We start from the raw sequence: 17,807 nt of genomic DNA on the forward strand, positions 1-17,807 counted from the left end.
AATGAACTCACGTACACGATACAATAGACGGGCATTTGATCCGCTTAGCTTTTCAACGGAAGCCCAGTCTGAGATAAAGCTGAAGATACCCTTGCGCTATGAGCCATACGGGGCGCGGCCTCCTCCGTCGGATAAAATCCTGAAGCTTGCAGATGAAATAGCTAATCTGCCCCCTGAAGAAAGGCGGCAGATTGGGCCCTGCCTCACAGACAAGCTCAGAGCACCCCGCTTGCAAATGCTTTCATCTGACGCAGCCATGGCCATGCCTGTTGCTGTGGGTGCTCCAAAAGTTGAAGAAAAGAAGGCGGAAAAGACTGCATTTAATGTCAAGCTGGAGAAATTTGACAGTGCTGCTAAGATCAAGGTTATCAAGGAAGTTAGGGCGTTTACTGATCTAGGGCTGAAGGAGGCCAAAGAGCTTGTTGAGAAGGCGCCTGTTATTTTGAAGCAGGGGCTTACTAAAGAAGCGGCGAACGAAATTATAGAGAAGATCAAGGTCGCTGGAGGCGTCGCAATTATGGAATGAAATACGGTACATTTCGTTCTCAGAGGATTTTGAGACTTTTCTTTCTATGCATTTTCGAAGGGCTAGGCTAATTTAGGGTTTTGCATTTAAATTGTATAGCCACTGCTAAAGAGCAGTTTCACGACAGAAATTTTATTTATTTTTCATTGTCTTACGGTTTTGGTCTGGGAAGGTCACCTCCTGAGTCTAGGATGGTATGTTTCTAGATTGAAGTATCTTTAAGGTTTAGCAGGACTATTTTCTTACATGGAACAGCTCACCATTCTTCTGAATATAAGACAGTATATTTCTAGGTTGAGGGAATTTTAAGGATTAGCAGGATTTGTTTTTGGTTTTTTGAAAAGCGTGGAATGGTTTAAACTTTAAACCATAATTAATAGTCCTTGTGCTTCTACACTGTACGGATTTTCCACTTCAAAAAAAGAGGTATTTTTCAAATGCAAGCTCAAAAGAACAGTTAAGATTTTCTCATAAGCTCCCGGAGTACTTGGCTTCTGATGTTCCCTAACCTCTTTTATGTGCCATTGTTATAATGTAAAATAAATTTAACCATCTCTGATGGTATTTTGCCCTTGTTCTTGTGTTTTAACGTCTTTATAGATAAATATGTTTTCCCAATTACTAACATGTTAGAGTTCTTAATTTATTATTATCGATTTCTTTATGGAGAGAAAGTGACTGAACCACCTAAATTTCAAGGCTGTTCTTGTTTAGACCCGATGGTCGAAATCTAAAATATCAATCTCAATGCCAAGAGATGTTTATTTTTGCAATGATAAAATATTATAAGGCAGCATTAAGGAGGGTTTTAACTTCTATGTTCAAAATTTAAGCAGCTGTACGACATTTTTTTTGGGTTCGTGGATTATTTATTTTATTCATTTTTCCCCAGAAGATAGTGCATACAAAGAACATTCAAGGCATTACAATCAAAGAATAAAATATCAATAACTCTGGTCGTCTTGGACTAGCCAGAAGTTAACGAATCTTCATAAATTGAATGCTATATTAGGGAAGGAAAAGCCATAGATGTATTTCTTTTTCGTTTTATATAATGTCCCCTTCCTAATTTGCCCTAAAATCACAATTGCAAGAAATTAGAGTTAGGGTTATATCTTATCAAATAAATATTTCTTCAATAATGCGATCCTGAATTTGAATCCTACAATCACAACATGACAACATATACATGCATACATACATACATAGTACATACATACATACATATACTTAATTATTAGGGTTAGGCAAATCAATCATAATCATAGATTACCAAGCACATTAGAGTTTGGAGGAAGAGACATGATGGGTCCGCCCAAAGCCATTTCTACACCACAACCCTCTTGCTTACTTGGCGGCTTGTACCTTCTTCCCCCATTCGCGTCTCATCTTTCTGAAGACACATGCCCTCTTGTAGGATCGGGGTAAGTTGTAAGGGGGTTTCTTGACTCTGTAAGTGCCCTCTTTGTCCTAGGCCGTGATGGTCCTACTAGGATGGCCTCCTTACAAGCCCGCTTGCCCCCCATCTCTTACTCCTTAGGCCTTCTTCCACGAGGGAGTCTAGACAAGTATATCTATCCTATATTCTTTCATAGGAATATATACTTGAACATACCGATTAAGCAAAACAACATGTATAGTAGATATATATGTAATTAATTGACAAATATATATAAACCTTATTTATACCCAAGGCTATAGGTAGATAACGATAATCTGATGGAGTTAGAGGACTGCTGCAATCTAGTTCTGTCTGAAGTCTCTTCCTTCCAAGGGCTGTTTACCGATCTGCTGTTTTGCAACCTTGCTCTGGTTTGATCTGATGCTATTGTCTGATTTGATATTGCTGCTGTTGTGAAATTGTTACTTATTGATGCTTTCCTCCTTCATTCCATATCCTTTTATACTATCCTATTTTATTGAGGAGACACATCTCTTGGAAATGAGACATCCATTTAAAGGGTCATGCCTCATTGTTGTCTTATCAGATCTGCACTTCTTTTCCCATAAGTATTCCCCCCTCAATGAGGTTCTCTTCTCCCTTTTATATCGCATGTTTGAGGGAGCCACAACTTTTCATTTCATGTCTTTTGACCATTCATTAACTTGATTAAATTTTAATTATTTTTAACTATATTCTTTTATATTTTAATTTAATTTTTACTTTTTATTTTTTGTATTTTAATTTTATTATTATTTATTAATAAATTCTATTTCAAAGTGGGGACATTACAGTCCGCCCCACTTAAGATTGCTTGTCCTCAAGCAATGATCATTGAGTATTCATAATGACTTCCAATATGAAATGGCTTTGGAAATACACATGGAATAAACATGTTGGAAACACACACGGTATGAACCAAACATGGAGCATACACATAAAAACACAAAGTATACACATGGATATATGCAAACACGGAGCATACACACGAATACACGTATTGTTAGATTCTTTCTCATTGACTAGAATGATTCATTGATTCATCTTTACCCTGCAGGATGGCAGGATCATGCTTTGATACCAGTTGTAATGTCCCCTTCCTAATTTGCCCTAGAATTTGCCTTAAAATCACAATTGCAACAAATTAGGGTTAGGGTTACATCTTATCAAATAAATATTTCTTCGATAATGTGATCTTGAATTTGAATCCTGCAATCACGACATGACAACATATGCAAATATACATATATGTACTTAGGGTTAGCCAAATCAATTATAATCATAGATTACTAAGCACACTAGAGTTTGGAGGAAGAGACATGATGGGTCCGCCTGAAGCCATTTCTACACCCAGCCTAAGGGGATGTCAACCACAACCCTCTTGCTTGCTTGGTGGCTTGTACCTACTTTGTCCATTCATGGCTCATCTTTTTGAAGACACATGCCCTTTTGCAGGATCAGGGGGAGGTTGTGAGGAGGTTACTTGACTCTGTAAGTGCCTTCTTTGTCCTAGGCCGCAACAATCCTACTAGGACGGCCTCCTTACAAGCTCGCTTTCCATCCATCTCTTACTCTTGAGGCCTTCTCACACAAGAGGGAATCTTATATTCTTTCATAGGAATATATTCTTAAACATTAGTGATTAAATAAAGCAACATATAGAGCAGATATATGTAATTAATTGACAAATATATATAAATATTATTTATACTTAAGAGTATAGGGAGATCACGATAATCTGATGGAGTTAGAGGACTGTTGCAATCTAGTTCAGTCTGAAGTCTCTTCCTTCCAAGGGCTGTTTACCAATCTGCTGTTTTGCAACTTTGCTTTGGTTCGATCTGATGCTATTGTCTGATTTGATATTGCTGCTGTTGTGAAATTATTATTTATTGATGCTTCCCTCCTTCATTCCATATCCTTTTATACTATACTATTTTTTTGAGTACACATATCTCTTGGAAAAGAGACATCCATTTAAAGGGTCATGCCTCCGCATTGTTGTCTTATTAGATCTGCTCTTCTTATTTTCTTATTTTAATCAGATCTGCACTTCTTATTTGAATCAGATCTGTACTTATTTAAATCAGGTCTGCACTTCTTATTTGAATCAGATCTGTACTTATTTTTATCAGATCTGCACTTATTTAAATCAGATCTGCACTTCTTATTCCCCTCAGCATTCCCCCCTCAAATGAGGAGGTTCTCTTCTCCCTTTTATATCTCATGTTTGGGGGAGTCATCTTTTCATTTCATGTCTTTTGACCATTCATTAACTTAATTAAATTTTAATTATATTCTTTTATATTTTAATTAAATTAAATTATTATTATTATTAAATTCTATTTCAAAGTCGGGACTTTACATTTTAGAATTATAATTTACATAATATGTATAACACAAATCCCTAATAGCCCAAGAAAGGTAGTTTGAAGAAACTCTTCCAAAGTCTGGAAGCAGATTCTTCTGCTTTTTGAATTCTAATGACCATATTTAGTCTAATATATTTTATATATACATGAAAAAAGTCGTTGCTTGACAAAATTTTACTTCCAGAGTGTCCTAAATCAGTATACATATCACAAAAGTAGAGATGTTACCATCCTTTCCTTGAAGAAACAAAGGAAAGAAGCATTTCAAGGAAGAATCATCACCGAAGAGCTGTAGCTGTTATCTTGCATATTGCTGAAATTCAAAATGGAGGTTAGAATCTGATAGCAACCCACCTGCAGCGCAAACTAATGTAGATAATCCAAGTCAGAATAATTGAACTAAAAGGTGGGAAATCAGATATCTGTGGAGTTTGGTCCAGATAGGGTACTCTATTCCAGTCTTTTGTGGAATCCTATGAGTGTTATCTTTGTTGTCATATACTCTGCATAATGTTTACAATTAATAGAGCAGGAACTTTCTATGTTGTACGTACATCTCCAATCTCAGCCAGCCAAACAAGAAGTTCCATTGCATTAATCTTCACTTCTGTCTTTTGGTTTTTAGCAAGAAGTTCAACAAATAAGGTCGTAGCATTGGTATCAAGGAGAGTCTTGTGCCCCTTAGAAGTGGCTGCAATGTAACATCAATGATAGGATTATCAGGGCTTTACGGCAACATCAAATATCTCCTCTTCAGGAGGACGCAATAGAATTGAAATCGCACCTGCTTCCATGAGCCTAGCACAATTACCCTGCACAAATGACACATGATACAAAGTCTTCGCTAAATCCAGCTTTACTTTGTGTGCAACTGATCTTAGTAATGGTACCCAACAGTTCAATTGTAACCTTGTTTTAGGATTTCTGCCGCTGCAGGTTCCTGTGCCACCATTTTACTCCTTTTTTAAAAATTAATCAGGTCAGGATTTACTCCTGCTACAAAATATCACATATTTTAAAATTATCATCATTCCCAAAGAAAGGTTACAATATGGACTTGTGCAATTACCATTATGACAAGTTTACAACACAAGACTAAAACTTATTGATAACCTTGTGATTAATAGGTTGAAACCAGTCCACAATACCTTAGTCCAAGAATAGTGGAAATAACAATTGCTCAAGCCCCGGTTTAAGTATATGACTCATGGTGGCAAATTCTCTGTACAAATTCTCATTACAGAGAATTTGCTGAAATGTCAAAGAGATCCTTATCATTCGTAAATGGCTACCTGCTCCATTCTTGCTTCAGTATAATTAAAAATAAAAAAAATAAAAAAATACACACAATATTTAGGGAATGTTTCCCCCTCAAGATTAATGATGAGTTAAACACTGGAAAGGTATCATCTTTACTGTTATTTTTGACTATATTACCATCACAAGCATTAGTGGTCCTCTTTTTAAAATCCACCTTGTTGAATCCTTACTGCCCAAAGTTCAAATTCATAGCTTGGCAAGCTTATGCCTAGAAAGAATTTGTTGTTAATATAAAGCATCGTGCATACGAGCATCTACTATAGAGAAAGTATTGGGCATTACCAAACTCTTGTAGCATGAGGTTCCTAATGCAATCTGGACCTCTTCTTCATAGCAAGACATCTTAATCTTTAAGCCGGATGGTAATTCAGTTGTGTCCCAGATATCGACATGGAATCCAAAGATCCCATCACAGGTAAACATTAGAGAAGTCAAATACCCTCTCCAATCATCTAACAATGAGTATTTAACATTACTATATTATAAAGGTATAACAACATAAAGAATCCCATGAACTCTCTGCAATAGTTTAACCACTACAACTTTTTCCAAACTACAGCCAGCTATTCTGCTAAAGGTATGTATTGTTAATCGGTAAACATTCACTCTCTACACTACTGAAATGAATAACTTCATTGTTTATGCAAGGACATCATACTTATAGTTGTGATTATCACCATTGTCAACAATTAAATTAACAAAGCCCAAATGCTCAAACATTGGAAACACCATGTTCTGAATCATGAGTCACGAAATGCCAAATCTACAAATCTAAAGCATTACAACAATCGCAAACTCAACATAGTCCCGGCTACAAATAAGGCAAGATTGTGAAACAAAGAAGACAGTTCCTAAAACCATCTCTAAACCTTTATAGGAAAGAACATTTAAGACCATAGATGTGAGTCATGCTTCTAATCCTCATCTTAATACGTGTCAAGCTCGTCCTTACCTTAACCCATAAACCTAAACATAAGGAATAAAAAATAGATAACAAAATTCTGAAAAAGCAATTTGTGAGGGAGAGAAGCAAGCAAACAAGAACAACAACAAACAAAACCAACACAATCAAGAAAACAAATAGAACAAGGAACAGTATTATGAGAGTTCATTAGTCATCTTTAGGACCTCAAATTTGGAGTTGTTGAATATAATTTTATGAAATTTCAATATTTTATTTTTTCATTTACTGTAGTTTAAAGATTTTAATTTGCATTTTTTATGTTTTTTAGATAAACATTTGAGGAACTATTATGTGGCCCCACCTGTAAACTTAAACACAAGGAATATGAAATAGATACAAAATCTTGCAAAAGCAATTCCCAAGGGAGAGAAGCAGGCAAACAAGAACAACAACAAACAAAACCAACACACAACCAAGAAAACAAATAGAACAAGGAACAATATCATGGGGGTTGAGGAACTCCCCAATGGGCTACTCCAGAAGTGCTAGGCTTCTTCAAATGATCGTAAACCTTATCGAAAACTCTAGAACCAGAAACAACTACTAAATGTGCTTTCACAAATTCGAAATCAGCAGTGATGTTGAGCCCATCCAATTGAATCCCTTTGATGATTTTAGCCTTGTTTATTGAACGAACTAGAACACCTTCTAGTTTTAGAAGCATGCAGCCAATCAAAACTTGTAACATGCCTTTGTGGTGAGAAGCACGTAGATGTTTCACTACCATTTGTAGGGCTTGACAAATTAAGCAAGGTTGTTAACATCCAAAACAATATCTTGCAACTTTGAATGCATGGTTCGGAAACTCTATTCTAAATTCTTTGATGGATTGCTAGCCTCAAGTGCCATTGGGTTTGACGCTTCAACCTTTCCACCTTTTGGCAACTGCATCAATGCTTCCAAAGAGTCTCAAATATTTGCCGCGTGCATTGCTCTTGCTAATTTCTCCTTATACTCCTCAAGTATTGACACTTGGGTGCCATGAGAGCCTTGTTCATGATCCTGTTTGAACCTGAAATGCTCTTGACCACATTCAATACAACTTGACTGGTACAGTTGAATATTTTCTTTAACTTGTGGTTGGATACTCCCTCTTTACATAGAGGATCTTGTTGATAGCCTAGTCACTTACTAGACATGATAAAAGCCCCAAAACAAAAGCTCCACCCTACAAAAATCGAAAGAAACTCTAGTTGACAAGAGAAACCAACATCAAACCACATAGACAACCACAAAGCAAATAGCCATTCCCTCATTTCAAATAAGGAGTGTTACACAAGTGAGTAATGAATGTTGCATATGCAACCTGGTAAAGACATAAAGGCCCATGCATGAGGCCTTCTTGAATTGAGGCAAACACCTTGCACACGCCAAAACACATAACAACAAAGGATGAGTGACTCGGTTAAATATCCTCACTTGTGCAACAGTAAGAATTGAAATAGGATTCCCAGAATTTATAACAGAATTACTGTAAGGACCCCTAACTATATTGCTCAACTTTTCCCTCCAATTGAATTCTCAGATTGTGGTTTATTTACTTAATGTTAAGAGTGTCAAGGACAAATACATAAATGTGACCAGATATTAACCTTCAGAATTCATCTACAAAATCATTCATAAAGAAAGTTGTACCAGAAAAGAACAAAGCCTGACCTTACACAATGGGCACTAAACAGATTGCATTAATCCCCCATAAATGATTACAGAGATATAGTTTGGCGTTGGAAGTCGCAAAAAAATAGTATTTGATCTTTTTGATTGTGGCAATTCGCTGAAGGTTTTTTAACGAAATCAGTCACAGCTGCAATCCCCTTCAATTCAGATTTCAACCCAGTCAACGGTATGGTGTGCCAGCAACAATGTATTCACGCCTATGACCAATAGCATCATGATCCTTTCGCACAGCAAACCAAGCCTTTGTAGAGATCGTACCATGAGGGAAGTCCTTGCGCCATAGCCAGTTTAATGAAAGGTGAGATTATCATGCTACAACACTTCCCAAATTCAGAGAGCTTTCCGTTAAGAGTGGTGCCGGCTTCCAAAGAATGTTCCCACACTAAACAGCTGTTCACAACCAGAGACCAGAGATAGCTGCGATGGTCTTGAGGGAAATATTGAACTGCTTCCAAACTCCTTATGGAAATGGTACCCATGTTAACTAAATCCAATTTAACCGGTATGACCTTTGGTCAAATAATTTCTCACAGCAATATAATGAATAAAAGGCTTCATGTGCCAAAACTTATAAGTGACCAAGCTTGATGAAGACAAATGGCAGATGAATATTCGGCTACATCAATAAAAGTATTTCTTATCAAAATATCAATCCCTCTATTTCCCAATAGCCACCAATGCACTATAACGACAGATATAACCACAAACTCAACTCACAATATTAATCAATATCGAACTACCTTTGAATACAGTCCTTACACCCAGATTGCCTAAATGGACTATCTCATAATATGAAGAACCAAAGACTATGATATTGTCTACCAATACTGGGGAATGCTTAGATTATTTTCCATATCAAATCTATGACAAAGACTCGTTAAGGGGAATGTTATCTATTCAATCTTTTTATTATATCCAACTCTGAAAGCGATAATTTTTTCCCAAATAGATATCAGCACAAAATACCACAACTCAGACAATGTCTTTATTACTGGAACTTATTTGCAAATTTGTCTCGAGTGGAGACTTTACAAATTTGACACAGATGTAGACTTTGTCACGAATCCACCCCTTTTGGAAGAACTAGGTTTTTCGTCCAACCCTTCTCTCAAACTCCTGAAGGTTTCCATCTCCAGAAATCATAAATTGTTTAAATCTGTATGAATTCCCAAGGATGTAAACAAAGATCATCCTAAGTGCATAATTAGTCATGACAATACACCATATGCTGTTGTTATGAATCAGGACAGCATCTATCTGATTGGGAACCTTACTCCAAGTGAAGCAATAAGTACCTCCAATGACAAAGGATGATGGGAGTTTATCAATAAGCTACTCTCCAATAAGAGAAAGATGATACAATCCTCTCCAACTCCTCCAATCAGCTGCTGTTCCCAAAAGACAACCTGAAATCTTTGTGGTTTCATCATGCCATGTACCAAGGCTCAGCTGAAACTTATCCACTCCAAGTAAATGCCAGTCAACATGAGGAACATTGATGATGCACACTTCATACCCTGAAAATTTAGCAGCTCTATACTCCAATAATGTATCATGAGGTAGAAGTGTAGCAATAGCTTCTCCAAGAGTGTCCACATGCTTAAACAAAGCTGAATCATTAATGCCCCCATCTATGAACACTCCTTCATAGGCTGGTCCAAAAAATGTAAGCTCTATCATGTGAGCCTCTAGAAGAGATAGCTCCCCAGACTCTCCACGAATGACAAAAGCCCAACCAATTTACTTATGCTTTCTTCTACATGTGTATGTATGACACTAGTGGCTGATCCACCAAGTGTTTGCTCAACTATCCCATCTTCCTCTATGATTTGAGCCTTCAATGGGTTCTCTAAAAGAGGAAACTCATGAACCTTTATCTATGCAGAATCAAATAAGGTAGGCCTTCATCTCAATTCCAGAAACTATAGTCAAGGGGTGTCCTCCTCAAGTGCTTGTGATTATTTCACCAATTTACTAGAGAAAATATGGAAATTAGATGCCCAAATGATATATTAACTCGAATATAAATATTTGTACATAGTTTATGTCTCATGGGCCCAAGGCTGGCACCCCATTTCAAATTTGAAAGTTAATTTTAAATTAGTATATTATATAATAATATATACAAATTTATGTGGTGTTAAAAAAATCTTTATTAATTAGGGTGTTGGAAGCCAACTTTAAATTGGAAGGCACAAGACATCCACTCACAAAATTGGATGTGGTAGTTGATCCTATTCAACATTCAAGAGTTGTACATTTTTAAGCATGTAAACATGTCTCTAGATGTCATGACTCGATCATGCACTGGGCCGGCCCAGCACCCCTAACAGTGTTTTTTAACACCACCAAAGTTTAATAAAAATAAAATTATTAAAATAAAATAAATTAATATATAATAAAAGTAAAATATCAAATAAAAATTTGTAAGTTTTTCCCTCCTGGCCGACATCAGTTGTGGCTGACCTCATTGGAATTTTGGCATGGGCAGGTATATATAAGAATAGCTTTTTGTTTTGAAGGCGTCGTAGATTTTTGAAGAATTTGCTCTGAGCAGCACAATTGTCTGATGGGATGAAACCCCCAAAAGACACAAAGTGGGTAGGAGATACTCCTATCCTGTCTCTTTGCAAATTCTTCAGTGTAGAGGATAATCTATGATCCATTCGATTAATTTGCAGGTCTGAGGGTCAATGAAGGGCAGAATAACATTAGCAGAGAAGAGGTGATAAACACTTTCCTAGGTGCAGTCTAGACAGTTGTTCAAATGTAGACCAAGAACATGATTTCCGCCTTGCTGCGTGTCTGTCTCACAACACCAGCAAGTAGGATTAGTGACAAGGATGGTCATGCCAAGCCTGCACGGTATCTCAGAAAGGAGTCAATTCTTAGAGGGTGGTGCAATCACAGAGCTTTAATCCGACATTACTTAAATGCTTGAACATGCATATTGGGCTGTATACCTGAGTCGAGCCCTGAGTTTGGAAAATTCTGCTGAATAAACTATATCTGGTATCATCTGTTTGTAACCCTTAATGTTGGAATAATAAATACAATTGCATACTACTTTTTTTTGATGATTGGAGTGAATTTTTGAATTATTTTGTGTGAATTGTTCAATTGTTTTTGCACTACTATTGGTTGTGTGATTGGGATTGGAGGATAATTTTTGTTAAGACATTGTTTCACTGTTAACCTGTGCAAATTGAGTATCATCTTTTTTCTGTGAAGGCCATTACATTGATATTAGAGCCTGGCATCCTGCCAGCTTGTGTGCATGCAGATTCATGAGTGTTAGTTACAGAGGTCTAAGACATCAGCAAAGGGAAAGGAAGAAGAGGCTGCGATGGGTGACAGAGAGGAAGCCAATTCTCAAGAATTCATAAGTGTTAGTGACAGAGGTCTGAGATATCAGCAAAGGGAAAGGAGGAAAGAGGTTTGACAGAGAGGAAGACAACCCTCAAGCTTTCATCAAGGAAAGCAAGGAGTTTCAGACTAACATGAGGGTCACCATGGTTGAAATGGTCCAACTCCTAAGACGACTAAACCAATAACTGAGTGCTGGTAGACCTATTCAAAATGGAATCAAAGGGAGCAGCTTTGGTGGTGTAAGGGGCTCAACTAATCTAAATCCAAGAACCTTTAGAGCCAAATTTCTGGAAAAAGACAGGGCAACAACCGTGGAAGAAGAGCCACCCAACCAGGGAGACAAAATGACAAGACTTCATGATGAATACAATGCCTTAAGTGTTGCCATACGAAGAGACATGTCCTTTACAGAATACTATGAGATGAAAACAAGGAATGGGCATAAGAGGAGAAGGTATGATGAGCAAAAGGACATTCTGCACTGCTTGGGGAAGATCGCCATTCCTACCTTTGATGGATTTGGTAACTGTTCAACAAGAGCTTGGTTGTAGAAATTGGACACATACTTCTCTTTGAATCCAATGTTTGAAGAAGAGGTCATCAAGTTTGCCACCTTCCATCTCGAAGGAGTGGCTCATGAATGGTGGTATCATGGCATGGTGACTCAAGGGCATGACTTAGTTACTACCTTAGAAGACTTCAGCTAGAGATTGATAGAGAGGTTTGACATGAGGGATCCAGAGATTCATTTTAGAGAGTTAGCTCAGCTGAAGCAAGAGGGCAAAGTGGAAGACTACTTAGTTAAAATTTCAGAGGCTTTGTATGATGGTAGATGTGATAGAAAGGAGGCTCATAGTTCTTTTCTTGGAAGGCCTATCTGAACTCCTCAAAGAATTGGTAAGGGCTTTTGATCCGAGTTCATTGCAAGAAACCATTAGGAGAGGTTTAAATTTGGAGGATTCAGTGGCCAAGGACAAATTTTATTCCAAGAAGGCATCTCCTATTGTGCCAAAAAGGCCTCCTCAGAAAAGTATGCCTCTACTTAAGGCATTACTACCCAAGCCAAACCAAATGGAGCTGTCTAAGACTGAACTCCGAAGGGAAAAGCTATGCTTCACATGTAGAGATCCATGGCACCTAGGACATAGGTGTTTGGGAAAGGGACAAATTCACTATATAGAGATGGTCTCCAATGAGGATACAAAGGTTGGTGAGTTTGAATCAGAGATAGTCGTGGATGAAGTTGAGCATGAGGACCAAGGAGGGGAGCATCCATGAGGTACACTTGCAGCACTAATTGGGCCACCTAGATATCATGCTTTTGGTGTTAGAGGGGTCTTGTGAGGACAATAGGTGACAATTCTTATTGATAGTAGAGCTACTCACAATTTCATTGATGAGGGGCTAGCGATTAAAATGGGATTGAAGAAAGAAAACTTCAAAGGGTTTAATGTTATAGTGGCAAATGTGTCGATTCTTCCTTGCAACTAAAGGTTTCAACAGATGGAGCTGACTTTAGGGAGATACAAGATGCGAGATGATTTCTATGTTATTAGCATTGGTGATACAGAGTTGGTCTTAGGCGTACAATGTTTGTATTTGCTTGGCAAATATGAACAAAGTTGTCAAACTATGGAGTTGAAGTTCAAATCTAATGGGAAGGAGGTAGTTCTTTACAGCCTTTCTAATGGGGGGACCCATGATGGTTTCAAGCTTTTAGCCAAGAGGAATGAGAGAGCTTTTTGTAGAGATCAAATAGCATGGGCAGTTGAATGTTTGATTATAGTTTTGAGTCCTTTCAAGGATGGGAGATCCTACGATGTTGATATTCAGTCCATTTTGGACAAACATAGTACGGTCTTCGACAACATTCCTCCTAGTCTACCACTAGATAGAGGGTTCCAACATGCGATTGAGCTTGAGGAGGGAGCAAAACTAGTTATCATGAGTCCATATTCTCATCCTAGGAGATACAAGGAGATGGAAAAGGCAATTAAGGAGCTATTAGATATGGGGCACACAAGGCCTAGATCCAATCCATTTGCTTCATCCATGGTATTGGTTAAGAAAACAGATGGGACAATGAGGATGTGCATTGATATAGAGCCCTCAACAAAAGGACAATCAATGACTGCTACCCCATACCTAGGATCAACGGATTAACTGATGAGCTTCACAGTGTAGTGTATTTGTCCAAGATTGATTTGTGATCAGGATACCATCAAATAACAATTAGAGATGAGGATGCACACAAAAAAGCTTTCAGATGTCACTATGGATGGGTTATGAGTTCTTGGTCATGCCATTTGGATTCATTTAGATGAGGTGCTTGGGATACTTGAGCAGTACTCTTTCTATAGGAAGGTACCCAAATGCGAGTTTGGGTTGACTGAAATTTTATATTTGGGGTTCAAGATTAGTGCCCAAGGGGTTAGTGTGGATGAGGAGAAAATCAAGCCAATCTTGGATTGGCCTAGACCAAGGAATTTGATGCATTTGAGTGGATTTGTGGGACTGTGCAGTTATTACAGGAGATTTGTAAAAGGGTTCTCACAACTTGCAGCTCCTTGACCAATTTGACGAAGAAGGGGGCATTCTCTTGGAGTCCAGCAGAGCAAGAAGCTTTTGATAAAATCAAGGAGTTAATGAGTTCATGTCTTGTTTAGGCAATTTTGAATTTCTCACTCCCTTTTGTTCTAGAATGTGATGTTTTAGGAGAGGGGATTGGGGCAGTCTTGATGCAAAATAGACACCCATAGCATTTGAGAGTGGGAAGCTCAAAGAGATGGAGATGAACTTTTTTATTGATGACAAGGAGATGTTGGCAATCATGTATGCACTAGCCAAATTTTGACAATACTTGGTTTGTGGGAAGTTTGTTGTTGAACAGATCATAATAGCTTGAAATTCTTCCCCAATTAAAAAGGCTTGAATTATAGGCAGCAAAATGGGTAAGCAAAACTTCAAGCCTATGATTTTGACATTGAGTATGTAAAGGGGAAAAATAATGTGGTGGCTGATGCACTCTCTAGGAAACCTTATTTCTGTTCTATAACTGATATATCTGCTGATTGGAAGGCTTCTTCCATAATGGCTGATTGCGCTAAGAATTTAGTTGCTAATGATATTTTGGAAGAAAAGTTGCAAGACAATAAGTTCAAGGTGGTTGATAAGCTCATCCTTACAAGAATTAGGTGTATCTTATACCATAATCCAAGATAAATGAAAGAATTTTGAGGGCATGTCATGACACAACACTTGTTGGTCATCTAGGTTTCTACAAAACATACAAGTGAGGGAACGTTTCTCATGGATAGGGCTAAAAAAGGATGTCAATTCAAACTCTTCCTGTGCACTTATGCAAACCCTCCTTATTGTAATCCATACAAATGTGTTGCTGTGTACTTCCTTTGAGCTGTATTACTTGAAATCTTTGGCTTTTTCTTTCCTGTTCCTTGCACTTGGCCATCCATTTATGCCTGCTTGCAAGCTGTTTTGTTCAGCCTGTCTGTGTGCTCCTTATTGGCATGCCTTCTTACTTCCAGCTTCCTTTTGATGTGCATTCTATATTTTTGTACCCATTGCCCAATCTTCTTCATGTGCATTCTGTAGTGCCTTACTTTTCTTCTCTTCGCACCGCTCACACATAATCTCCAATTTTTGCACCAAAACTTGCATTTGGTCTCCCCTGCACACTTATGCCTTTCTTTCTCAGGCTCTGTTCTGTTCACATCTTTAAAGTGAAGTCCCTTACAACTCCAGAAGTCAGGACCCCTATCTCCATCAGCTGCAGGATTGAGGCTGATTTGGGATGCATCTGCTGTAGATTTTAGACCTTAGGTATGTTAATCAGACTTAGATAATTAACTATGCCCTAGTTTGTAATCAGATTCATAGTATTTTAATAGACCAGCAGAAATTAAATATGCCCTAGATTGTAATCAGATTTGCAGTATTTAACAAGTCAACATAAATCAGAAATAAAACAGTAGACATCAAGCATACCCTGGGAAAACCTCTAATGAGGAAAAACCCAGCATGAAAGACCCACAGGTCAGATTATATATTCTCCTCTTAAAATGCACAATTACAATACTTAGCTCTTTCTATCAGATCTGATCTATTTGTGTAGCAGATCTGCTCTTTCATGTTCTTCAAGATGCACAACATCACCTAGGTTATCTTGCACCAATTTGCATAAGTCTGAATGAGTTCGCCTTCTTCCTTTTTAATTCGCACTTGATAAGCAGAGCTGTTTTCCCATTCGCATAGGTGAATAATGAATGAATGTGTATTAACTTGCAATCTGTTACTTATTTATACTTGCATCTTTTATTCCTTGAAGTGCAAGTCGGCCTCCTTGGGTTTTGGCGCTAATATTAAATGGTGAGTATTTTTGCATAGTGTGGTATTTGTTTGTGCATAAAATAGGGTCACGTTACCCTAGGATAGGACCCGGTCCTAAATGGGGTTCGGATGTTGCCTTAAGGCAATCTGAACCCATATAACCCTAGTTACAATCAACACTCCCTCTTAACTAGGGAGGTGGAGAATACATAATCTGAACCTTTAAGTTCCATCTAGCACACAAGCATAGAATGGATCTAGCACACAAGCATAGAATTACATCTTCCACCTAGCACACAAGCATAGGATGGTTCTAGCACACAAGCATAGAAAGTGTAATACACCAGTGGGTCTTTACATTATTACAATTATCCATCTAGCACACAAGCATAGATTGGATGTAATTCATTCTTGCACACAAGCAAAGAATGACTCAAAGTGCTACCAATAGTCACTGAGATTGAAGCTCCCTCTCAATTAGGGTTCCGTTTTCCATGACACCAAGTCTATCTTTGAAGTACTCAAACTTCACTCTGGATAAAGGTTTGGTGAGGATGTTAGCAATCTGTTCATCTGTGCTAATGTACTTTAGATGAATGGCACCTCTCTGCACCATATCGCGAATGTAATGATAGTGTGTTTCCACATGTTTGGACCGATCATGAAATACAGGATTTACTGACATCTTTATACAACTTTGATTATCACAATGAATGGTGGTAGGATCATTGACTTGACCAAATAATCCAACAAGGAGCTTACGAAGCCACACTGCTTCTCTGGATGCAACAGATGCAGCAATGTACTCAGCTTCTGCAGTGCTTAATGCTACCGAAGATTGCTTTCTGCATGCCCAAGAGATCACTGCGGAGCCCAAGTTGAAGCAAATGCCTGAAGTGCTTTTCCTATCCTTGACACTTCCTGCCCAATCTGAATCTGAGTAACCTTTCAAGAGGATTGGATAATTAAGTGAATACTTCAGCCCATAACCAATTGTGCCACGTAGGTATCTTAGAATGTGCTTGGCAGCAACCAGGTGAACATGTTTAGGTGAGCTCATGAACTGACTGAGAGCATTCACAGCATAACAAATATTTGGCCTAGTATTGACTAGGTACATCAGGGAGCCAATCAACTGCCTATACTCAGAGGGATCTGCAAAATCCGAGTTAGCTGCAGAAACACTTAACTTCTTTAAGTTAGATTCCATAGGAGTACGCATAGGTTTACAATCTATCATTCTAAATCTTTTCAAAATATCAATAGTGTATTTTCCCTGACTTAGAAAGATTTCATTAGCTCTTTGCCATACTTCTAACCTTAGGAAGTAGTGCATTAGACCTAAATCCTTCATTTCAAATTCTGAGGCTAATTCCTTTTTACATCTTATGATTAATTTATTTTCACCCGTGAGAAATAAATCATCTACATACAAAACTAAAATAAGCATCTCATCATTATGAACTTTCAAGTAAATGTTAGCATCAGCATCATTCTTGGAAAACCCTAAACTTAGTAAATACTTATCAATTCTCTCATACCAAGCGCAAGGAGCCTGTTTGAGCCCATATAAGTCTTTCTTCAACCTGCAAACATGAGAATCTCTTTTATGTATTACATAGCCTTCTGGTTGCTCAATATAGACTTCCTCCTCAATGACACCATTAAGGAAGGCTGTCTTAACGTTCATTTGATGCAACTCCCAACCTTTGGCTGCAGCAATAGCTATTATAGACCTAATAGAGGTATATCTAGCAACAGGGGCAAAGGTTTCTTCATAATCTATTCCTT

The 17,807-nt window shown here is 37.8% G+C and overlaps 1 protein-coding gene across 3 annotated transcripts in view; it reads left to right on the forward strand.

Annotated features, from left to right (window-relative positions):
- LOC131032186 (uncharacterized) overlaps positions 1-17,807 on the forward strand; it is a 54,454-nt gene that overhangs the window by 249 nt on the left and 36,398 nt on the right. For all 3 annotated transcript variants that reach the window (XM_057963121.2, XM_057963122.2, XM_059220001.1), the window contains exon 1: positions 1-532. This exon is cut by the window's left edge and continues 249 nt beyond it. In XM_057963121.2, coding sequence (XP_057819104.1) covers positions 1-526 — 526 coding nt within the window. In that variant the 3' untranslated portion in view covers positions 527-532. The remainder of the gene's footprint in view (positions 533-17,807) is intronic.

The sequence above is a fragment of the Cryptomeria japonica genome, chromosome 4 (genome assembly GCF_030272615.1).
Source record: "Cryptomeria japonica chromosome 4, Sugi_1.0, whole genome shotgun sequence".
Lineage (NCBI taxonomy): Eukaryota > Viridiplantae > Streptophyta > Pinopsida > Cupressales > Cupressaceae > Cryptomeria > Cryptomeria japonica.